This window comes from Camponotus floridanus, unplaced genomic scaffold (genome assembly GCF_003227725.1).
Source record: "Camponotus floridanus strain SB8 unplaced genomic scaffold, Cflo_v7.5 scaffold116, whole genome shotgun sequence".
Classification (NCBI taxonomy): Eukaryota; Metazoa; Arthropoda; class Insecta; order Hymenoptera; family Formicidae; genus Camponotus; species Camponotus floridanus.
The window spans coordinates 37,497-63,802 of NW_020229233.1; the positions used below are offsets into that span (position 1 = coordinate 37,497).

A 26,306-nucleotide genomic window follows, 5' to 3' on the forward strand; every position below is an offset into this window, starting at 1 on the left:
CTTAATATCTTACTGGTAAATTTTTGTATAATAAATTTATTATTAAATTTATTATTACTGGCAAATTTATTTATCACAATTGATTATGCAATAGATTTAATTATTTTTCATCAAATTTTAATGACTCGTAATATTTCAAAGAATTCTATATAAATATTATACATATATTAATAATATATTACATAATGTATATTTTATAGGTTATTGCTGATAGCGGGCAGTAAAAAGTTAAACATGCTATTCCGTTTCAAAATTTTTACGATCGTAAAATCAATGGAAACTACGGATGACAGCTACTAAATCAATATTTTTACTGTTATAGGGCCGCCATTGTCTGTAACAGCGGTTCTCGAAGGGACGGCCGAGCTACCATGCGACATTCGTCCACCTCATCGCAACGATTCCGCTATCCTAGTCGTCTGGTACAAGAGTGACGTCATCCCGATCTACAGGTAAGCTCTTAATCCTTGCTTTTTATAGTTATTCAGCAGAACTCTTACAAGTGAAGCGTATCACATGCAAAGAATCGTTAAATGCAGGGGCTACACCTATGAAGTCATAGTTTACACCGTATCTGATATATTATCTGGTTCGATTCGCGTTAATTTTTCATAAAACATTAAATCTGATTTAACGATATTCTGAAACTAATCGAAATTTAAATTTTTAATTTAATTTTATTTATTTAAATTTAAATTCGACATATTCTCAAAAATGCAATATCAAAGTTTAATAAAGTACATACGAACTTTTTACCCAATACCTATATCTATGTACGACGAAAATAAAAGCAGGGGAACATATCAGGAAAGCAAAAGAGGCGATGTTTTATTCAATGCTATAATGATTAATTATTTCTTTCCTTTTCACATCGTTTGCCCACTCTTATCACTCATCTTTTCCTGCCGCATTGGGGTTAAAAGTTACCGCCACGTACAGAATCGTATAAAAAATAATGCCAGCGCCCCAGATACAGAACGTAAGGCGGGCAAGGTGCGCGGTTATACGAAATTGGCGTAATAAAAAAGTTTTGCGGCTTTTTTTATTCCTTTTTTATATTTAATTGATAATTATTTCTTCGCGCTGCGCTCATTCGCATTCGCCTTTATCACTTATCTCCTCGTCCCTCCTCGTATCGGGGTTAAAGTTACCACCGCGGCGCGGCCGCATAAAAAGCGAACCACCCTGGGATAATACAAGCCGTGACCCGCGCTCGTTAAACGTCACGATAAGGGCGACGATAGGAAGAAGTCCCGCGCAAAGCCTGGTCCACGTAAGCGATATTCACACGCGTGCTACACTCGCGTGTATCGAGTTGCGGTGCCGCTTTCGTGTGTTGCGCGAGCGAACCGTCGATTTCTCGATGGCTGAGCACGATACGAGCCGGCCCCTTTGCGAAAATGTGAGCTCGACCGAGCACACGAATCCGAGAAGGCGAGAGCAAAAAATATACAAACCAAGAGAGGCCGGCTAAGGGTGACTCTCATATTTACGACCTCTCTCCGCAAACATTCCGCCGACCGAATTATTGCGAGCGTATTAAGCGGGGGCGTATCTATGTCGGCTGACTAATGAAATTTAAATTGTAGGTCTGCCATTATCAAGAAACGCCAGAAAAATTTGGCTCGCATTTATTTTCCAACTTTTTACATACCATGTATCATGTGCAACATATGAGGAAAGGGATAATATTCTTCTTTAATATATCGTTCTTGTGTTTGGGACGATAAAAAAAAAGATTAATCTTGGGATCCCGAAAAGTCGTCGTCTTAAGGGAGGATTCTCATGTTAAAACGCGGATTAAAATATCGATTTTTTTTCTCTGCTTAAATCAGTTCTAATACATGTGGAAGGCCATTCTACAGATGGCCCTGAAATCGTCGATTAGGGCTGTAAGTATTAAAAAGTATTACTTTTTATAACCAAAAACTTTAAACGCGTTTTTTTCAAAAGCACTTTTTTTCAAACCGGTGGGCAGGATAACTAAAAAAATATTTGACCAATTGGTTTCTTCCAATATTACATGTAGAAAATACATTTTTCATCGAATGAACCACAAAAATTAACATAAATTTTAAAGTAAATAATTTTTATTTCACAATAAAGATGAACATTTTTATGGAAAAATTGCAAGTTTTTTTTTCAAATATCGCTATTTTTTTCAATTTAGTTTTCTTTCTTGCTCAATCAGGTTCAAGCGATGCGTAGTGATCTATAATTAATAAATAATTTTTATTTTTCTAGTTTAGACTATTACAGCGGATGCTAGACTGCACACCGTTGCCGCCAAAATACACTACTAAAGTTTGAGATATTTTGGCGAAATACTTTCTTTAAAAAAAATTTCAAAAATCTGCTTCTTTTTTTAGCTGTTTACTTGAGAATCCCCCCTTAATATCACAACAAGTTTCTCGTAATCGTATGAAAATGCAATTAAACGCAGTTTCGCGAAATATAATCAAGCACCCCAAACATCAACTCCGGCATCGGTGTAATTAACTCCATGTTAGCATAAAACAAATAGCAACTGAGTTAGGGAGGGGGTGGGGGAAAATCGGTTATACTGGGACTTCCTAAACTTTCCTAGGTCAATCTCGAAAGTTTCGTACCGAAAAGTTTTGCCGCGTCTTTGATATTACGCCGAACGCCTAAACGTAAATACATGACGGAGCAAATATAAGTTTAAGTGAATATTCGGAAACGCATTTGTGCTGTACGCAAGTCCTCAAGACGAATCTCGAGAATAGCAGTTGGAGGGACATTTTTCGTCGCAAATATTATTCTTGGATCGCGCGAGGGAAAGCACTCGCACGAGTCCCGGACTAGTAAAAGATTGTTCGTTGACACGCCGGCGATAGCCAGATAAAATCGTCGGATCGCGAGCCACAATTCACAACGTCGAATTGAAAGTCCGAATGAAAAAGCGACGGGTCGTTTGTTTGACGTTTCCCTCGATACGCTGACCGCAATCAAATCGGCAGGCATAGTCACACACTCGTCAGATAAATTTCTCCATTCTCCGCAATTGGCTGTCTGTCCCTCGAATAAAGTTGCAGACAAGACGAACGCGCCGGAACTGCTCGTTTCGCGTAAGCTTTCCAGATTTCGACAATACAAGAAATACATAAACTCAGATTATGTGTTTCACGCATCTCAGAATCGCGTGTATCGAAAACTTCAAGGACAAGAAAAGATGTTACATATGTGGGAAAAGATCTTTATTTAGGAAAAAAATTTGTATTTTTTCTTTATCTTTTCTTTTAAGAGATGTAACTCAGAAATTTAAGACGAAATCTGCTTATTTAAATTTAAAGAAGAAAGAAATAAAAAAGATGATTGGTTAATAAGACATTTTAATTATGGAGTTTATCTCGAAACTTTCGTCATGAGAGAAAAATGTAGATAAAACATGAAATAGACAGATAAAATCTTCAAGGACAAGAAAAGATGTTACATATGTGGGAAAAGATCTTTATTTAGGAAAAAAATTTGTATTTTTTCTTTATCTTTTCTTTTAAGAGATGTAACTCAGAAATTTAAGACGAAATCTGCTTATTTAAATTTCAAGAAGAAAGAAATAAAAAAGTTGATTGGTTAATAAGACATTTTAATTATGGGGTTTATCTCGAAACTTTCGTCATGAGAGAAAAATGCAGATAAAACATGAAATAGACAGATAAAATCTTCAAGGACAAGAAAAGATGTTACATATGTGGGAAAAGATCTTTATTTAGGAAAAAAATTTGTATTTTTTTATCTTTTCTTTTAAGAGATGTAACTCAGAAATTTCAGACGAAATCTGCTTATTTAAATTTAAAGAAGAAAGAAATGAAAAAGATGGTTGGTTAATAAGACATTTTAATTATGGAGTTTATCTTGAAACTTTCGTCATGAGAGAAAATGTAGATAAAACACGAAATGGACAGATAAATGGAGAGAAGAAAACAAAGGATGATGCTGTAAAATATTAGATTTTGTATATATATTCGCAGATTAGAGCATGTATGTATATAGAAATTAAATTTCGGAATTTTATGGTATCAAGAGTGATCTTTTTCCGCTCGGATTTTCAAACTGACAGTTATATAAGCTATAATTGAAGCTGTCTGTTTCGATTTCATTATTACTTGGTGGACAAAATTTTGCTCTTTCTGTCTGTCACGTCTAAATTGGGAAAGGATCAGAAAATGTCCTGTTAAATGACTAGCACGACCTAAAATAGACAGATGACTGCAACGGGTATTGCAGCTTCCAGAGATCTGTACGGTCGCTTATTAATTTATAGACCACTGAGAGACGGTGCGATCTCAATCAAGTTAATTCGCGGTAATCAGTTTGACATCTCGTCGCTCTTTTCATTAAGGTAATGCGAATGTAGCATCGATTAATGGGAAACCGGCGCGTTGGGACAGCCGTGGGAATTACAATGCACATAAAGCCATAAGCAACATCGATACTTCTGTCTGTTAACTTTGGCGACAATCGTAAATCGTTTATATCCTCTGCCGGATATGCTGATGTTCTCGATGAATTCTGTCGCGCGAATGTCCCTTCCGGAACTACTTTGCTAAAGTCGCGAGACGAAGGAATCGCGGGCTACAAAGCTCGAAGAAAAAGAGAGGAAGACGCGAAAAAATTGGGAAAAAACTTGCTGGTGTATATAAGGTGGTGTATACCCATTGAAAGACATTCCGCAAGATAATGGTGTATCGCACCGATCGGTGGCACGATTTAAAGGGGGCTACTTTGTCACAAACGCCGATCATATTTCACGGTCGCGATACGTACGTTGTTCGTCACGTAACCGATTTTCTCCATAACGGTTTTCGTCCGGCATTGAAAACGTCGCGGGTGGATCCGCCTCGTAAATCACGTTAGATTGTAAAATTGACGCGAGTCGATAAATATATATCCGACCGCGCGGGTTACGATGACATTGTACGTCTCTCCGTACGTCGTATCGATCTGAAGGAAAGTGTTATGTGGGAAGAAATATGGAATTATTGTGGGTTATCTTCAGCGCAGGTTTTTAGCGCCGAATTTATGGCTGTGAATCGCATACGATACTAACCGTTAATGTCAAATGTCAATTTACATATTAGAAACATAAATATTTGAATTAAGACAGATCTCGATAGGTAATATTCAGGGAACTGAACTTTTCGCGTTTTATGTTGACTGTTTTTTGCGATTCGATTCCAAAATTTCGCATTTTATCGCGTTTTACGTGATTCTCCATTATTTTCTAGTTGAAACGAATTACACAGGCCTGCAAAAAAGGAGGTCAAAATTTCTTTTTAAGATGCAATAGTGATTTTTGACGTAATTTTGCGCGCTGAATCTGAATCTGGCCGCCGAATTTGCGTAGCACGTCAGGTTTTTGAGTGATTTGTAGTTGAATAGCCCAAAAATCGCTATTTTGGCCAATTTCATAAATTTATTCTGAGTAAACCAAATTTTTTGAAATATTTCTGTCAATGGTATCGTATAGTACTCATTTTCATCTTTCGAATCCACTTTCGATTACTGCCGCACGATTTTTTTCGCTCAGATATACAAGTTATAAGACTGGGGCAGGGGTTTACATAGGGCTCATGCATAGAGATTTAATAAGCCATTCTAAATCAACCGTGCCACCTCCAAAATTAGGATAAAAATATACATTTTTAAATACCTTCTGTCACCTTTTGAAATTAAAAATGGCGTATCCAATATGACGAATAGAATCACAATAAAAAGGCATACAATTTAGAAAAATTTATCAAAATGTGTAACAACTGTATTAGACATTTCTTTATAATATTTTTTTGGCCAACCGAACTTGACATATGTCCGTCTTTTCAAATTTCAAGATCATGGATCTACCATATTGATGTCTATATAAATTTTCTTACAACGTCATACTTATATATCTCAGCAAAAAAAAATCGTGCAGCGGTAATCGAAAGTGGATTTGAAAGGCGAAAGTGAGTATTATACGATGCCATTGGCAGAAATATTTCAAAAAATTTGGTTTCCTCGCAATAAATTCATGAAATTGGCCAAAATAGCGATTTTTGAGCCATTCAATTACAAATTACTCAAAAACGTGACGTGCTACGCAAATTCGGCGGCCAGATTCGAATTCAGCTCACAAAATTACGTCGGAAATCACTATTGCATCTTAAAAAACAAAACTCGCAGGTCTGTGTTATCGATCTCGGTTACTCATAACTGTAGTGCATAGATTAGATATATTTTGTGGTTATAAAGAAGAGGAGAAATGGCTTTCATACATTTCTTTATAATGATTTTTATTAATAATAACACAACTGTGAAAAATAAAAAGTAGGATTTCTTTGAATTTAACATCTTAATGTAGAAGAAAAGGAAATAGATTATTAAATTTCTCCTTTATCATTGAACAAAACTAAAATTGAAAACTAAATAAATAAATTTTTTGTTTCTAAAATCTGAATATATGAAAAATATGAGTCGAGAGAGATATCGATAGCGATTATTTTACAAGGCACCGCAAGGAGAACGAATCGCTGTCGCGAACTATACTATAGTTTAATGCTGATGCCTTCTGCATTTATTGTTAAATATGTGCTCAAATGGACGAAATAATATGAAAATCAGGCAAAAAATCTCGCGATTTAAGATGAAATTCGCGATTTGAGAACGATTTCCCGTTTCGTCGCGGCATAAAATCTTGCTCAAAAGCTGTTGATCGAATAAAAACAACTTCAGAAATACAACTTCAGCCTGTCATATTTTGATGAAATTCGCGTTTTCGCTTAATGCGAAAAGTTCAGTTCCCTGGTAATATTCGATAAAGCTTTCTTATTATCTTTTGATATAGATTTCTCACGAGCCACAAATTCTGAAAATTTGAGAAATTGAAATTTTAATTGACACAATAAAAGAGAGCGTGAGTAATATTTTTTCCTATTTTAATCTCGAAAATTGTCTTCATAATAATTGTTATTGGCTTCCATAAATACCTAATTTGCCAATCGTTTCACTTTAACATATCAACAAATCAATAAAATGTGAGATAGAATTTAATTAAAAAGGAGAATCGATAATATTACAAATAATCTTCACAAATTCGGTGTTTTTATATTCCTCAAGAAAGTGACGCATTAAATTGTCGCTTACGAAACGATAATTGAAGCAAATTGCTATTGATTAAAGAAAGTTGTTACGCAATCTCGCCTGATGAAATTAAATAAGTAATAAACTAATGATACACTGCATTGCTATTACGCGTTCATATTATACTATTACTTGATGTAATTTCATGATTTCTTCCCCTCGCCTCCCTCCCATTTGATGATTTGATAAAAGGTTTGAAGTCCGTTCGGCATAAAGTCGGCTTATCTCGCATTGTATGTTTCGTATTATGCAATCGCCAAATTCGGTTTCGGAACCCGCAAACTTTTAAGTACCTTGTTATAACGCCGCTTTGGTAAAGTCAATATATATTGACGTTATTAATGTTATATTAAAATTCCTGAAAACCGCCGTACAGCGGTTGAACTTCTGAAGTGCCGCAGAGCCGAAAACTTTAAGCCTTTATACGGATACCTTGCTTTATGAAATCTTACGAATAAAATCTTTTTATTAAAGTAAGAAATAATTTCATAATTTTCAAACTTTTAATTGCGCGATAAAAGAATATCGTTAATATTAAATGCCCCGTTGAAGAGCATCAATCGAATAAGTGGTGATTTTACATGTGTATTATTTTGTATAAGGGTGTCCCAAAAGTCCCGGACCGGTCGAATATTTCATAAACTATGCACTTTAGAAAGAAATGTTTCAGACAAAAGTTGTATGGCTTGAAGAGGGCCATCAGATAATGATTTGACATAGGAGAGTCATTTCAAAGTCACGTGAAGATCACCGTCAATTTCTTAAATGGAACTCCCTATTTTTTATTAAATATTCTGATAGCTCACGTCGAGAGCATTCCAAAACACTATAATTAGGTTAGTTTTTATTAAGTATTTCCCGAATTATGAGGCTTGAAATTATTTCTTAATTTTACATAAACCGTAAAATATCTTCTAAAATATTCATTTTTCGATTATCTAAGAAAAAAATATGTAATTTGCAATTAACAATTACATTTTTTTTTTAAAACAACTATGTGTTTGCTTTACACCAATTGATTCCTCTCATTATTTTGTACATAAAAGTATTAAGGTAAGATAATCGAAAAATAAATATTTTACTAGATATTTTATGGTTTATGCAAAATTAAGAAATGATTTTAAGCCTTATAACTCGAAAAGTATTCAATGAAGAAATACTTAATTATAGTATTTTGGAAAGCTCTCAAGATAAGCTACACGAATATGTAATAAAAAATAGGGGGTTCTATTTAAGAAATTGAAGGTGACTTTTACGTCACCTTCAAATGACTCTCCAAGGTCAAATCATTGCCACTATCTGATGGCCCTCCTTCAAGCCATACAACTTTCGTCTGAAACATTTCTTTCTAAAGTGCATAGTTTATGAAATATTCGACCGGTCCGGGACTTTTGGGACACACTGTATATATCTTACTATTTTTTCGCCGCTTAATGAAGATACATGCGCGCTGTATCCCAATTTCTGATGTCCCAACCTCATTTCACGTCGGCTATTTCCCTGTAGCCGGAGCTGCAGCTCTTTGTCGTATTTTCGTTGTTGCATCGTTCTCTGTAAAGTCACGAAATATCATAAACGAATTCAATTTGAAGTTGAATTGGTGTACGCGAGCGTTTTCATTAACGTCAAATCTCCTATATGCGCGCACTCGTATACGCGACGATCGTTGCATTTTGCGTTATTACGAGATGCGCTTCGTTAGGTATCCCGTAATCACAGGTGGTATCAACTTGGTAGTTACTTTAGAAGCGTCGAGATGACGTCAATGTTACATTTACATTTTCATCTTTATAATCACGTCTCCGCCTGACGGAGCAGGATATATTTTTAAAGTTGCGATTACTATTCATGAAGTAAACTCACTAAATATTTCTTCACTTTATATACCTCTTCCAGTTGCTCTCGAGATGATTTATGGAAAAGTTTACTGTGGACGGCGTTTATGAGACGTAACATTAATATTCAAGATGGAAGTTAATCTGAAGAGTTTGAGGGTGGTCGCGCTCTCTTTCCAAAACAAAAGAAAAATATCGATACCCTCCTGAAGAATTTACGCACGGGACACGTTATAATTCGTTGCGATTAAAAATCGAGATTTCTCAAGCGATATCTCCCTCACGAGCTCTCTCTTATAAATATCGGAAAGCCATTATACTTCCTCTATCGTGCAAATTCGTTCGGGAAAGAAGCGTCAGTTCTCACCCGACCGGTGTACGCCAACATGCTAATCTATCGCACATTTGCATTACTATTTCAGCGGCAATTATCGCCGATCTTGTTCCTCAGCCGTTGCACGATGCGATCGTACACACCTGAATATTCGAAAATAGAAACAAAGTACGTTGTAGTCGCGCGATCGAGGAAAGAGGGATCGCAAACGGAAGACGTACATGTAATGACTCTCCCGCGGTATAAATATTGCATAAGAGTTGCGGTTGCCACACTCCGCTTGTGCGCTGCAAAATGTTACATGCAAAACGAGATGTCTGTTATTTTTTTACTTAGCGACTCGCTTGCACGTTCCCGTGCGGAGGTCGAGCAAAAATTTCGGAACGCGTTTTAGCGCGGGAGCCAATTGGTGGAGCGCCGCATATATAATGTTCCTTGTGTGCGTCTGAAAAGAGGAAATAAACGTAATGAAACGTATCGAGAGTTAATACTGACATTAAAGGTTCATTATGATTATTTACGGAATATTTAAGGAGATATGGACATTTCTATTTACATGTTTTTTTCTCTTTCCACTCAATATTATAATTATAACATTAATAATTATTACTAATGTGAATTTTCTTTCGAGCATACCTATACATTTTTTTAAAATTAAAACTCTTCGGAATTATATATCTGTTTCTCGATAAAAATAAATATAAATCTAAAAATAAATTATATAATAAAATAAATTATATAAAATAAAAATAAATTATATATCTATTTCTGTATAAAGATCTGAAAACTATGCTGCCGATTGATTAAATTTAATGACATTTCTATTTACATGTTTTTTTCTCTTTCCACTCAATATTATAATTATAACATTAATAATTATTACTAATGTGAATTTTCTTTCGAGCATACCTATACATTTTTTAAAATTAAAACTGTTCGGAATTATATATCTGTTTCTCGATAAAAATAAATATATATTTAACAATAAATTATATAATAAAATAAATTATATAAAATAAAAATAAATTATATATTTATTTCTGTATAAAGATCTGAAAACTATGCTGCCGATTGATTAAATTTAATGACATTTCTATTTACATGTTTTTTTCTCTTTCCACTCAATATTATAATTATAACATTAATAAGTATTACTAATGTGAATTTTCTTTCGAGCATACCTATACATTTTTTTAAAATTAAAACTCTTCGGAATTATATATCTGTTTCTCGATAAAAATCAATATATATCTAACAATAAATTATATATATAATAAAAATAAATTATATATAATAAATAATAATATATAATATATAATAAAAATAATATATAATGAAAATAAATTGTATAAAATAATTATATAAAATATATAATATATAATAAAAATATATATATAATAAAAATAAATTATATAAAACAAAAATAAATTATATATCTATTTCTGTATAAAGATCTGAAAATTATGCTACCGATTGATCAAGTTTCGGAAATACAGATAAGAATAAACCGTGTATTGTTTTAATCTTATAATTAGTATCAGTTAATGTTTCAATGTAGAAGTTAGAAGAAGGTTGACGTCTAAATTATCTGTGTGAAATAATTCGTAAAAAGTAAAATATTTAACTAAAATGACTATGACTTGTTCGACGCATGACAGTATATCGCACGAAAACACAAATGAAGCTATAAAAAAGGGGAATGTAACATCGTATTTCCTTGTCATTTTCGCGCGATCTTTCTCGTCTTTGTACAAACATTGTGTGTTTGTATAATTCATGTGTATTTTAGGTACGTATGTGTGTATGTGTGCTTTTGTAAAGGTTTCAGTAGATGTAGGTGGGGCCGAGAATTTGCAGTCGGGCAAACACAGTGATGCTATAGCGAGTTGAGTCAGACGTCGACTTTGGGCGAAGTTAAGTCCACTAGACAATGCAAAATGTAAGACTTAAGTCTTTAAGCGTATTGATCGGACCACACCGAGCAATGTTTGCTTCTCCCCGTATAAGACCCAGTTAAAGATAATTGCAAGATCGACCTGAATCACACTAGAAATTAGTATCGTGAAAAATGTGACTTTTAGGATTAACTCTAAAAAGAAAATCTTTTTTATAATATACATTTATTTAAATTATCTTTAGTGCTTTAATTAAACCGAAGCGAATGAAAGATGTTGTTTTTAAACAAAAATTTAAAGAACCTAGAAAAACTTGTAAACATTTGCATTTTACTTCAATCGCATTAATTAAACACTCAAAGAAAGAAACATATTTTATAATTCGTCTGACATTTCAAGCTTCAACTTTAAAAAAATGATAACACAGGCCTGCGAGGTTTTTCTTTTTAAGATGCAATAGTGATTTCCGACGTAAGTTTGTGAGCTGAATTCGAATCTGGCCGCCGAATTTGCGTAGCACATCACGTTTTTGAGTAATTTGTAATTGAATGGCTCAAAAATCGCTATTTTGGCCAATTTCATGAATTTATTGCGAGGAAACCAAATTTTTTGAAATATTTCTGTCAATGGCATCGTATAATACTCACTTTCGCCTTTCAAATCCACTTTCGATTATCGCCGCACGATTTTTCTTCGCTGAGATATATAAGTATGACGTTGTAAGAAAATTTATGTTAAAGAAAATTTATATAGACATCAATATGGTAGATCCATCTTGAAAGTTGAAAAGGCTGACATATGTCAGGTTCGGTTGTTCAAAAAAGTATTGTAAAGAAATATTTAATACAGTTGTTACACATTTTGATAAATTTTTCTAAATTTTATGCCTTTTTATTGCGATTCTATTCGCCATATTGGATGCGCTATTTTTAATTTCCAAAGGTGATAGAAGGTTTAAAAATGTATATTTTTATCCTAATTTTGATTCGTAGTGAAATAAAGAGGTGGCACGATTGATTTAGAATGGCTTATTAGATTCCTATGCATGACCAGTCTTATGACTTGTATATCTGAGCGAAAAAAAAATCGTGCGGCGGTAATCGAAAGTGGATTCGAAAGATGAAGGTGAGTACTATACGATGCCATTGACAGAAATATTTCAAAAAATTTGGTTTATTTACAATAAATTCATGAAATTAGCCAAAATAGCGATTTTTGGGCTATTCAACTACAAATAACTCAAAAACCTGACGTGCTACGCAAATTCGGCAGCCAGATTCGGATTCAGCGCACAAAATTACGTCAAAAATCACTTTTGCATATTAAAAAGAAATTTTGACCCCCTTTTTTGCAGGCCTGTGTATTCAAAGATACTAGTATAAGATAATACCGTAGATAATAATAGATAACGAATAAGATAATGGAATTATATATCTCCGCGCAATTTTGTCCGATACGTGTGTTGTATCATCACTGACAAAACCGTTGTTTAATTGAACACTCAAACTCTCGGACTTTCGAAACTCTGTCCGTCCTGTCGATATTTCCAAATGTAACTTCGAATCTAACTCTTCCTCTAACGTCGTTTGGTAGTCTCATCACGTTTTTTCAGACTCGCTACACGGACTGCTCTCGTAACTGCTATTAGCTGGACCATGCTTGTCCATCTACGGACCACCAGTCCGTCTAGTCGTTCGTACACGCACGGAAGCTGTCATTTCGGTTCGACGAATTTTGATTGAATTTACCATTGAAAGCCTTTGATAAAATGCGCCGCGCGTAATGGGTAAAAAATCCTTGTCAGGAAAATTTCTCACAAAATATCGACGGTGACGGATGGTAATTTCTCGACGCATTGATATCATCTAACGCGATTATTCATTTTGGCTTCGCGATTTTGACGAGCGACGCGCATTGCATATTTCGCGAGAATTGGCGAAAAAAAGAAGGAAACGCCGCCAGCTGAAAAAGTCAACGGTCGAAGGAGAGCCGGCGAGAAAGCTTCGCGCGCAAAAGCAGTTAAAGTTATAGGAAGTTAGCGTAGAACGACGCACATACCGCTCGGCCAATTCGCATTCCGGATAATTACGAAGCGCAATGAAAGTCGCGCTATCGCGGGAGGTCTGGCCGAGCACAATTACGGTTTCTGCTTCGCGAAAGTCGCGCTGGACCACACTGATGTACACGACAGCGAAATATGTAATCGCTGCTCGAAATAGTTCGCGAGATAAAGCGTGGCAGAATGAAATTATGAATTACGTCGGAGGACGGTATAATCGTTATGCTGTGCCACGGAAAACGCAGTGTAATCGTTGCAATCTGAATGGGAGGGCAAGAGAGAACGAGCGTACGTCCGAAAGAAGTCCAAGTCGAGGCATCATACTCGCCGGTTAATAGTTTGTCTAGGAATTCCAGGAATGGCAAAAGTGGACAACATATGACAAATAATAATCGCTCCCAATTTTGCGGGATAATGCACGGCATCCAATCCTAATGCAACGGCATCCGGATCCATCTGCGTTACGACATGCATATTTATAAGAAAAAAAAAACATGCGTCGCGCGAAGCGACTCTAGTCGAAAAATCGGGACTCGTGACTGATAAAGGGAAAAAAACAAAATGTAAAAAAAAAAACAGTGAAAATCGAGCGCGAGCTTCCTCGTCACGCGGCGGACCGATGTCGCGTATTTTTATGCCCGGTTAACGAGCAACACTCGGTTGAGAAGAGCGTAACGACGCGACACGATGTTGTCAACGCGCGACGTTAAGCCCGCTGACGTTCGGATCGGTTCATGGACAGGAGCTATGAGTTGCAAAAAAAATGAGACGTCGCGGTTATCTTCGAAGAAAACTCTAATCTCTAGATAGCAGCAAATCGATGAAGAACGTCGCGCAACGTGTCCTGCCTCTGGGATTAAACAAGGAGATACATAGTGAATATTTATATTTTCAAATAAAATGCAATGGAACGATCTGAACAGAAAGTCTGGAATATTTTGAATAATATTAAAATTAATATACGCATGATAATTAATACCCGTTCGTTTAATACCAGTATTGATGCAATTTGAAAGAATCTTTTAAATGCCTATGATTTTTTCGATAGCTATATAATAATCTTAAGGATATTTTGTATTTATTTTCAAAATATTGAGAATTTAATGAAAATTGTACAGAACGTCCTTACATATGTTTAGAATCTTCAGCACAATTTTTAAATCGATTCACTAAAGCGTTCACAAATTATAAGGATTTTAATTTGCACCGAATTAACATGTGTTCTTATGGGAAACGTATAACCACGTCGATTCAAATGACAAAAACACATGGAAATAATATTCAGAATTTGTTTAAAATTTGCAAAAGTTTAGATACAGAGGAAATATTTAGTCAAATAATATTATACGAGTACTAACTGGTTAAGAAGATATTAAATATAATTCAATGAAGTTAGCCATGTATCTGTCACAAGGCAAAATTCTCTGCCAAAAGTTAATCATTTCGATTACAAAATTCGGAATATTTCAATAAAAACGCAATAAATAAAAAATATATCTTTGCGCTATAGCTAAGATCAAATTATAATATTCCACACAATTTCTTACTCAAAATACACCAAAAGTGGATATATTCGTCAATATTGATTTTCAGCTACTTTTTGCTGGGATTGTACATCCAAAACATCCTTAAAAAATTGAAAATTATATTAATTTATTTAAACATTTATAATTTCTTCTAAGATAAAAACGACTCGTCATTCTAGGCAATCTATTATAATAAGTAATTATAAAATTGTTTGTGGAATTTATTTCTTTGCAACTGATAACTTCTCTAATGAAAAGAACAAGATACTCATTATACCTGCGCGATATTTACACAATTGTAATCGTCGTATCTCTAGTAATCATTTCCAGGTTGACTCTGCATCTAAATCGCCATCCCTTCCCGAAAGTGAATGAGTCCGTGAATGTCAAAGGGGCGGTTCGCGGTGCTTCGCAGCGCCAAGCAACGTGGCATCCACGTTGCAATCTAGTTTTCTTGCGTCCTGAAGCCCCGGTCCGTCGTCGACCCGCCGGGAGTCACGAAACAATAAAAGTTGCGCGACCGCGCGTCGAGCGTTGTTAAATAAATTATCCGGCTTCTAATTACGTGAAAAACAGTGGAAACTGCAGAGTCGGTCCCAGCGGTGAGCTTGTAAGCGACGAGTTCGCCGGGAGGACAACGGGACGACGACAGAAGGGGTGAGAGGAGACGGGTGGTGAAATGGTGGACGAGAAGGCGGATATCGCGCGAGGGAACGAAAAGGGAGCTGAAAGGGGGGAGAGGGCAGAAGAAAATGGATGAGGGCGGAGGAGGGGGGAGGGAGGGGGAGGAGAAGATGTGCTGTCTGTGTTTCACATTCTACCTACAATCTCCTCATCGCGAGCATCTCGCTCTCGTATCTCGCGTTTCTTCCTCAACTTCTTCCTCCCCTTCTCGCTGCCATTTGAATAAGACAAATGTCTTTTAGTAGCGGCATCTCGTTTCATTCCTCATGTCCGCACGAACGTTTCTTAAAGGCCCGTTTTTGTCCCTTAATAAATCGCTCCTCCCCCGCAGGGGGGGGGCGACGTTGCGCGGAAACGGACGCCCCGCGGGTTTATATTTGACGAACCATAATTCGCCGCTGCACCCGCGAATGCCAGACCGATGGAGGGTAGCTGCTGATAACGACAGTAACAAGAAACGCGTACGCCCCGCGATGAGAAGAGAGACAGAGAGAGAGAGAGAGAGTGGGGGAAGGGAGGGGAAGAGTCCACGAAAACGTCCGATGTTCCTGACAGCTCGCGGTTTTGTCGGGGTTTTGATGTGTACTTTGCACGTACTTTTTCAGCCGTTATACATACACAGTGTCTCTGCTTAGCTTCCACTAGTATCCACATTATTCCGCTACCCATAGATGAGAGAAAATATGAGGATATCACTTATAGCGTATTTTAATAATTTTATATGTAAAAAGAAATGTAGATATGTTAATGAAAATTATTTCACAATTTTTTTATTTACATGTTCTCAAAGAGACATGATCTTATTACTTGTGTTATTTGAGGAAGCTAATTATTTATTTAAACTTTTATTGAGAATCCTCATTATTTCTGCATATCAAATTATGTCATCAGATTCTGATTACATTAAGAAAAAAATTCTTCAAAGATTTGACTATTCGATTGACTAATTTGGACTCTTGTTTAAACATGCACCCTAAAATTATTTCATAATTTTTTTATTTACATATTGTCAAAGAGACATGATTTTATTACTTGTGTTATTTGAGAAAGTTAATCATTTATTTAAACTTTTATTGAGAATCCTTATTATTTCTGCATATCAAATTATGTCAGCAGATTCTGATTACATTTAAAAAAAATAAATTCTTCAAAGATTTGACTAATTTGGACTCTTTAAACATGCACCCTAAATTTATTTCATAATTTTTTTATTTACATGTTGTCAAAGAGACATGATCTTATTACTTCTGTTATTTGAGAAAGTTAATCATTTATTTAAAATTTTATTGAGAATCCTCATTATTTCTGCATATCAAATTATGCCATCAGATTCTAATTACATTAAGAAAAAATAAATTCTTCAAAGATTTCACTAATTTGGACTCTTTAAACATGCAGTCTAAATTTATTTCATAATTTTTTTATTTACATGTTGTCAAAGAGACATGATCTTATTATTTGTGTTATTTGAGAAAGTTAATCATTTATTTAAACTTTTGAGAATCCTCATTATTTCTGCATATCATATTATGTCAACAGATTCTGATTACATTAAAAAAAATAAATTCTTCAAAGATTTCACTAATTTGGACTCTTTAAACATGCACCCTAAATTTATTTCATAATTTTTTTATTTACATGTTGTCAAAGAGACATGATCTTATTACTTGTGTTATTTGAGAAAGCTAATCATTTATTTAAATTTTTATTGAGAATCCTCATTATTTCTGCATATCAAATTATGCCATCAGATTCATGATTACATTAAGAAAAAATAAACTCTTCAAAGATTTGACTATTCGATTGACTAATTTGGACTCTTGTTTAAACATGCACCTTCAAATTTTCGTCGCGAATTAGGAATCATTGTGCGAAAAGTACGAAAGGGCGCTTCTCGAGATGTATTCTAACAAGAAGAGTTTATGCATCTACCGACTAGCTTATTCCTAGAGATAATCGTAGGTAAGGCCCGAGAGGACGGGAAGGGTCGGCTGTGCGGCGTCAGCCGTATACTAGGTAGTTCATAATGAAAGCAATGTGTCTTCATTTAGTCGGTTGTTTCGCACAGCGACGCTACCCGGTATAGGAACGGTATAATAGAAGGTAACGGCGCCTCTGGATCTGTAGTACGCTAGTTGCGAGCGTAAGGTACATCCTCCTCCCCCTCCGCGCCTCCCCCCCTGGTTTCGCGCGACGCCAAAGAGGATGGGGTGGGAGTACATTATACCGCGGGTTAGTTGCATACAGTCGAGGGACAATGCTCTTGTCTCTACGGTACGCCTTGTTTGTTACGAGTGGCGCTTCTCCCCCGTTCCCCTCTCGCCCTACCATCCCCCTATCGCCATCCATTGCCCGTACCGCCGCCGACATTATCCCCCAATGTCGGTTCTCTTTAAACCGAAATTGCGCGCGACTGAAATGAAACCGGGAATCTTTAAGATCGCAGGATCGAGGCTTATTACGAACTTTCGCGAACGACTGCTCGTCATCGAAAGCTCATGAGAATTTTCCACCAAAAGTTTCGATTATTATCTCCCACTTCAAGTGGGAAAGCGGTACGCGCGAATAAAGTTTGCGGCGCGGTAAAAGTTTAATCGTACTGATATCGTGGCCGATTTTCGTACGAACGCTTAATTCGAATACACGTGAATATTTGACGGCCATTCTCGACTCATTGTCTGTTAACTTCGAAATAATTCTCGTTCTTGAAATAGAAACGCGCCGTCGTAAAATTTCCGGAAAAGAGAAAATATTGGTGGTGAAAAAAGTTGTTCGTGATAATTAAGACGAATGAAAATGCGGTTGGCCACTATCCTTGTATTATCCTTGTATTATGCCATCGATTTCTGCTCTCTAAAAGAAATCAGTGTATTATCACTGAAAAACAATAAATAGTCACTAATTATAGCAGTTATAAGTACAGCACTGTAAATCAGTGATATTTTATTGAAAGAATCAGTTAATAATTTTGACTGTTTCAATCAGTAATATTTCTCAATATCAGTAATATTTCTTTCGTTATTCTCGGTAATATTAAACTATAATTCATCTCTCTATCTATTTCATATAAAATTAAAAATTTTATTTATATTTACTAAATATTTATTATATTAAAAAGTTTATTTTATTTATTACATGCATATTGAACTTGTTATTTTAAATAGATAACGAACAAATAATTTTCATTAAGTCGCTAGACATTTATTTGTCCGACTTATAAAGATCGATTTAATATCTGAAGCCTCTCTATGAGATTGTATCAGGCATTAAATCGAAGTAACTTCTAATTTTAAATGTTGCTCTTTGCAAACTTTATATAATTCTTATAATTAAAATTAAATACGAGAGAGATAGCGATCGTAGCGGTAAATGAACGAACTAGCAATTACTGGTTTTACAGTGAAATTTATTGATTTTACAGTGAATTGTATTTTAACTGACCATAATCAGTGAGATATAAGATAAAATAACAAAAAAATAAGCGTTTCCACTGAAAATCAGTAAAATACTCACTGATTCTCAGTGAAATTTTATTTTACTGTTTAAATTAGTGATATTTTCACTGATTCACTTTTAGAGAGTGGATGTTGTGAAAGGGGTTGCGCTCTCGACCATGTGTCATTCTTCCTGAGTAAATCGACATGAATTCAATGCTTCGTATTCATCATCGTCATCACACGAGTCATCGAATTCACACGAGACTAGACAAAGAAACGCGCTATTATAATGTGATGCACCCACTTTTAAATATATTTATTTCATACTTTATTTGTAATAAAAGATATGTCAATATTTTGGACTAATTTTTCAGGGCATATTATCGACACGATCCAATAGGCATCTTTCTTCTTCCCCTTTTTCTCCCTTACTACATTTCTCCGTCCGTAGGACAGACGATCTTACGCCAGGTTGGGCTTACGTAATCACGGAAAATACTTTAGGCCGTTTTTGACACAAAATTCTTTGGGTATTCGATCACAAGCATCTGTCTTTAAAGGCTTTCTCTCTCTTATTACTCTCCTTCTTCCTATTTCCTAGTTAGAAACCTACGGTATTCGAGTCTACTTGGAACCGCGGAAAGTTCCAACGCCACAGTCTCGTAATTTGCGAGTTAATTACCAACCATCGTATTAGGCATGCAAGTGGATAGAGGTGGTCGAGTAGAGAGCGAAACGAAGAGAGAGAGAGAGAGAGAGAGAGAGAGAGAGAGAGAGAGAGAGAGAAAGTTGCCAGGTTATTCCCTTTCCATTCGCACGCGAAATTAAAGGCTCGGTACCGAATGCGATCAAAAGAGCTACCCTCGTTCTTCCCTCTTGGCGCCTCCTCCTCGTCCTCTTGAATAATTGCGAACTTGGAGAAGAAACCCGCGGGATCATAACATCGCCATTGGTCACAGCAACGAATAATCATGCCTTTACTTCTCGTTCCCGGCTGTTGCTTTGTGATAATTCGGGCTAATTTCCGCGGTGACTAACTGAACACGCGCATTTTCCGGCAACAGGTAAACGCCGTGAGATAAACGCGACAACATCCGCGATATAACAGGTTTTGAGCTTCAACGCTGATCCGCTATTAGTATAAATTAAAGTCGAGCAAACCGATTATTTCGAACATGCCAGTCATAATCCCGATGAAACGGGATTGATATTCCGAATATTTTTCAGCGGAAATATATATTGATTGAAACTACCCCGAGCCCCCAGCGGATCAAATGCCAATTTATGTTTATATCAGTCGAATCGGAAACTAAAATCAATTGGAAAAGAGATACTCAATATTTTCGAGCGTCTATTATTTCTGCTAATAATATGCGCAAATAGTCAATGAAAATAATTATAATGATTGATCCATCAGTGAAGAGGAGAATTGGGAGAAGCGATATAACTATAGGGGAGATAATAGAGATATTTTTCCACTCTAATAATTTAATGTTGTCCTATGTTAGATTATTTTACATACATACACATATAATATACAATATAATCATATATTCCAATAATGCAAACAGAAACCTGGTCGATTAATAGCGATACAAGTAACCAGAGCTTGCTATCGTGCACTATTATTGCCCGATTCACTATATAAGGTTTCATTATCAATTAACATGTTTAGCATCGAGGGTTTCTCAATTTTCAGATTATTAATATGTATCTATCCAAGAGGGCAAGAAAAGATGGAAAAGGAAATGTGATAAGCAATTGATCTAGTAAAAACGAAATTTTTTTAAATTAGTGAATTTTTATAAATAGATACATTTAAAAATAACTGAAAATTAAAATATTAAAAGCTCTCAAAATCAAATTTATGTAAAAAAAATGAGAGAAGTTTGAATTTTAAATCCACAGCTATTAAAAAATCCTGAAGAATTATTTTATTTAAAAATATTTATTAGTTTTTGAGATAGCTATATATTTTATATGATCTAATAATTTATAAGTTTTTAGAAATTCTTTAATATTTTCCTTTTGCTTGGAATTTCTTTCGAAAAATTATCGACGAAGTTATACCATGCAATTTTAATTAATGTGGTACATAAATCGTAAAATTATAAATATATTTCAAATATACAACTATTAAGAAATTTTAGATAATTTCGTTGAAAAAAATTTATTGATTTTTAAAAAAGCTATATATTTAGCATAAATTAAAATAAGCGATTCTTTAATACATTACAATTTATTTTTAACACAAATTTTCGAAGATTCTTTAATACTTTACAATTTATTTTTAACACAAATTTAACAAACTTGCTCTCATATAATCTTGATTTCTGCAGTATATTACCAGATTATTAATAAAGAAAGAAAAAGAGAGAAAGGAAGAGAGAGAGATGAGACAGAGAATTAATTCTAGTCTACAAACCGGACAGAGCAATGAAGAGTTGATCACGGTTCTGCCGCTCATTGTCGAGGATTACGAGTGTTCTGAACGACGAGAACGGGTCCGGAGACGTATCAACTCGTCGTAGATCCACGGGTTGATGACGGGACCGAAGTCGACGTGTTAATGTGGCCGGGGAGTGGCAGCTTAACGATCGTCGAGGACAATGTGGGATAAAGCGGAGACGATAGGTGGAGATCCTGGCGACGTTCGTTCCTCTACACACAATCACGGTTTTCGTACTCGAAAGCTTGGAAGAAACACGTACAAGCGTGGTATGTGTACATACGCCATAATTCGAAAGTTCCCGGTCGTTTACGGACTCTTTGCAGTTTTCTAGGACAAAGGTTTTCTAACAAGGAAAGGGTCGGAAGTGTCCCCCTCCGATTTTAATGAGCTTTGAATATGTTGTAGTCTAGATCAAAATAGGAGACACGTATTTTTTTATAAGTGCTGAGTCGGCCGTTAAGGGGGTGAAACACCTTCTTGAAAAAAATCGATTTTTTCATTTCTCAGCGGATACCGTCGAAGCGATAAGAGATATAAACAAAAGTTTCAAATAAAAGTTTTATGGTCTTTAATGTACTTCAAAATCATGTAATCAGATTTGTCGAAAATGTCATATTTTTCGAAATCCCCCCCCTCCCTTTTAATGTTTGAAAATTTTTAAATTTGTCTCATAACAAAACTTATAGCTCATTTAACGACAAATTCAATCATATATAATAAAGTTGTATTCCGAAGTCATTATATATATGTATATGGAAATATTACATAAAATACCGTACATAATTATTGCATACAAGAATAACAAATATTCATGGTTGATATCGGTTACAAAGATGATGATCATGAAAGAAATGATTTATACAAAGGGATTTTTTACACCATGCGCAAGAAATTACAGCAATTTCACCGCAAATATCACATGTTGGTTTTAAATTAGTTTTGAAACAAAAATCTACTGGTGTATCAAATTCTTCTGGTTTCTTTTCTAAATAACCACTTTTATACCATGCATATTTGAATAAATTTTTAAACCTTGGTGATGAAAATTGATTATGTGTTAATGATTGTAATTTTAAAATATTGTTTCTTGAATGAAGCTTGACGTCAAGATCTAAAAGCATGATGGTATCTGAAAAATGTCTAACAAAATTTTTCCATAAACGAAAACCGAATACATCTAAAGGTTGTATTTTTCCCGTTGCTCCAGCTGGTATAGTTAACAAATTAATATTGTCTATAAAATCTGGTTTGTTTCTTTGAATTATATCAGGACAATGACCAGTCCAAGAATCTAATAATAACACTGATTTTGGTCCAACATTTGGAAAAAACACTTCTTTTATCCAGATCTCAAAATGATGCGATGTTAATTTTCCAGATTTTGATGCCATGACAAAGATATTATTATCTTTAAACATTGTTTCTTTTACTATTGGACCAAATGTTCCAGTAGGTTCTTTTAAAACAATAAACAGAGGCGATAATAATCTACCATCAGCTGAAACAATAGGTTGTATAGTATAACTATGTGTAGTTGCTGATATGGATTGTACTATGCGCTCTACTTTTTTAATACCAATAGGTGATAGTGAACGACCGGAATGAAATTCTAATTGAAATCCACTTTGGTCTGAATTATATACATTTTCAATTCCATATTGTATAATAGAAGATTTAACATTTTCGATAAATGACTTGCTTCGTGCTTCTAAATCTTTGTCTGACGCTAAATTTTTTTTTGTTATAAATTTTGTAATTTTTCTAGATATGATATTATGTGCAAGCTTAAACCTTTTTACCCATGATAATGATGCTGTAAACCCAAGTAGATTTACTTCCTTCTGTGCGCGAAGAGCCCATCGAGCAATATCAATGTCATGAATAATTATTCCCTTTTCAATACCTTCATGGAATTTATTTAACGTATATGTTGAAATTTCTTTCAGTTTATCAAATCTGTTGCCACCTTGATTTACTTGCTGCTCCCATCTTCTTAATTGACGTAATGACGTGACTTTCCGAAATCTATTTCTTATAGATGCAAGAGTTCTTGACTTTTTTGTTCCACTTCTCCATAACTCTACTGCATTTCTTTTATATTCTATTGGTACAGAATCCGCAACACATTCAATTTCTTTTACAAAATATGTGTCTTCTTCTCTTTCTTCATCAATTACAGGTTCTACTTCAGGTATATCAAATTCGTTTTGAAAATCTAATGATGATTCTTCATAAACTTCAAACGCTTCTTCATACATTGATCGAAGCATATTTTCCATCATGTCTTTTGTTTCATTTTCATCTGTTGTAACAGGACTTTCTGGGAATTCCCCAGTCATATACAGTGCAGTGTATAGCAGTACTGCTACATTTCTTGGATTAAACATTATCTAAAAAAATTATTAACATTATGTATATTTGTTTTATAAATATTAGCAAAAAAATACTTATTAGCAACAAAAATATTTTATTATTTAATGCGTATTAATAATTTGTTACGTTTTCCGAGTTTCATGAAAAATAGAACAGTTTTATCACATAACTTAAATAAAGTAATAAAATATTAATTATAATTTAAATACATTAAAACAAAACAGATAAACCGCAATTTTGAATGAAGTGTAAGTAAAAGCAAAAAACTATAAAAGTTTTAAAAATCGAAAAAGTACATACATACTGTATTGTTGTGTGCGTGGGGCACAATTGTTTTTTCAGGATAACGGCTAGTCTTGTTAATTAACTCGAGCACTTGTTAATTATTTGATAACTGATTTGTGACTGTCCGCCGCTTCTAGGCGGTGGCTTTTAACGCCTCCGGTTCTGAACGATTATCGGAGGAGGATCGCGCGGTGGCATGACCAAATAAAATCATTGGTTATTTCTAAAGTGGCGTGATCAAAATGCAAGCGAAGGAAGTCCGAAGACTTCCTCGCATTTTATTGCAATTCAGCGCTATTTCGAGAGTGATTTCTTCCTCTGTTTGATGACTTGGCCGTGTGATACTGGCTGTATCAGCACTTCGGGCAGCTGACTTTCTTATCGCGACGCATTTTTTCGCTCGCTTTATAAGTTATAATCCTTTTAATTATTTTCTTATATATATAAATATATTTACTATCGCGCTCGCGTATATTCGATAGACGCTTTAATAGTAATATGTGTTCCACTGCACGCAGTTGTTAATAAAATAATATATTGCACCAACTCATTTCGCGAATGCGACATCTGTTTATTCATAGAATTGAATCTATTAACATCGGCATCTGATCAATAATTTTCCTTGTCCGACTAGTTTTATTTTTCATGCATTAAAAACATTACTTTTCCATATAAATTATATGTATATTTATTGTCACATAATATAGACATATATTATAATTATAATTATTATATAATTTATAATTATATTTATAAATATAATTTCTATAATTTATAAAAATATATTCTCATAAATTATTTATTGCTAATTTATGGTTGCCTCTGTGAGTTTGCGAAGAAAAATGACTGTCGCTGTGAATAACGAGCGTCATAAGGCGGATAAAGCGGGCGTATAGTAGTGTATAGGGATATTTTTAATTTATTTCTGAAAAATGTGACTTCGGAATACAACTTTATTATATATGATTGAATTTGTCGTTAAATGAGCTATAAGTTTTGTTATGAGACAAATTTAAAAATTTTCAAACATTAAAAGGGAGGGGGGGGATTTCGAAAAATATGACATTTTCGACAAATCTGATTACATGATTTTGAAGTACATTAAAGACCATAAAACTTTTATTTGAAACTTTTGTTTATATCTCTTATCGCTTCGACGGTATCCGCTGAGAAATGAAAAAATCGATTTTTTTCAAGAAGGTGTTTCACCCCCTTAACGGCCGACTCAGCACTTATAAAAAAATACGTGTCTCCTATTTTGATCTAGACTACAACATATTCAAAGCTCATTAAAATCGGAGGGGGACACTTCCGACCCTTTCCTTGTAAGTAAATCCGTCTCTCTCAAACATGTGAAAATGTGATGGCCCAAACTACTCGTGAAAATTCGACCGCAATAAACTCATATAAATTCGGCATCTTCTTCGTCCAATGTGAGAGAGCAATGTGGAGATGGTTCGTTTATCAAGATTTCGGAAATAAATAAATATATTGGATTTTTATATAATAAATTTTCATCACAGATATATTCTTTCCCAAAACACAATATTTGAATTACAGGGTGTTTCTTAATAAGTGCGAAAAATTTTAGGAGATGATTCTTTGTCGAAAATTAAGGGAAGTTTTTCATGTAAACATTAAAAGATTCAAATAAAAAATTGAATAAGGGTTTCTAGTGTCATCCTTATAACAATACAACAGGAAAAAATATAAATAAATAACCTTTTTACTAGTAGAAAATATCCACCTAATTTCATTTCTTTAATTTGTTCCAAATTTGAGAAAAAAATAAAAATCTAATTTTTATCCCCATTTTTGGAGGCGTGTAACTCCACAGGGAGGGATGTAGGAGTATATGTTTGTATGAAAAATCCCCCTTAATTTTCATAAAGAACCATCTCCTAAAATTTTTCGCACTTATTAAGAAACACCCTATATATGTACGACTATCTAATGGAACAGAATTAAAAAGAGACTTTCTACACTACGTTTTATACAATTGTATCGTATGCGAATGGCAATGTACAGAAAATATTATCGTGTATGATTTAAAAAAAGAAAGAATATTCTATCATCAGTTAACTCAATATGCTTGCCTGGAGGCTAAGTAATGGAAAATATATAAAGAGCAAACGGTCTCGATGTATGTGTACGTAAAGTAACTGAGTCTCGTCATACGGTGCATTAATAACGCGTAAATAAATATACGCGACATGTAAAACAAATCGTTTGTCATACGCGTAATTCGGACGAAACAAGGACCCTCTTTTACGTCACGGTAACGTA

General features: G+C 34.6%; 1 protein-coding gene across 1 annotated transcript in view; it reads left to right on the plus strand.

Moving 5' to 3' along the window:
• Positions 1-322: 322 nt before the first annotated feature.
• Positions 323-26,306, plus strand: part of LOC105254180 (nephrin) — a gene marked incomplete at its 5' end in the record, with an annotated part of 114,378 nt that continues 88,394 nt past the window's right edge. The window contains one exon of the mRNA XM_011262693.3: positions 323-452. Within this exon, the coding sequence (XP_011260995.1) occupies positions 323-452 (130 nt within the window). The remainder of the gene's footprint in view (positions 453-26,306) is intronic.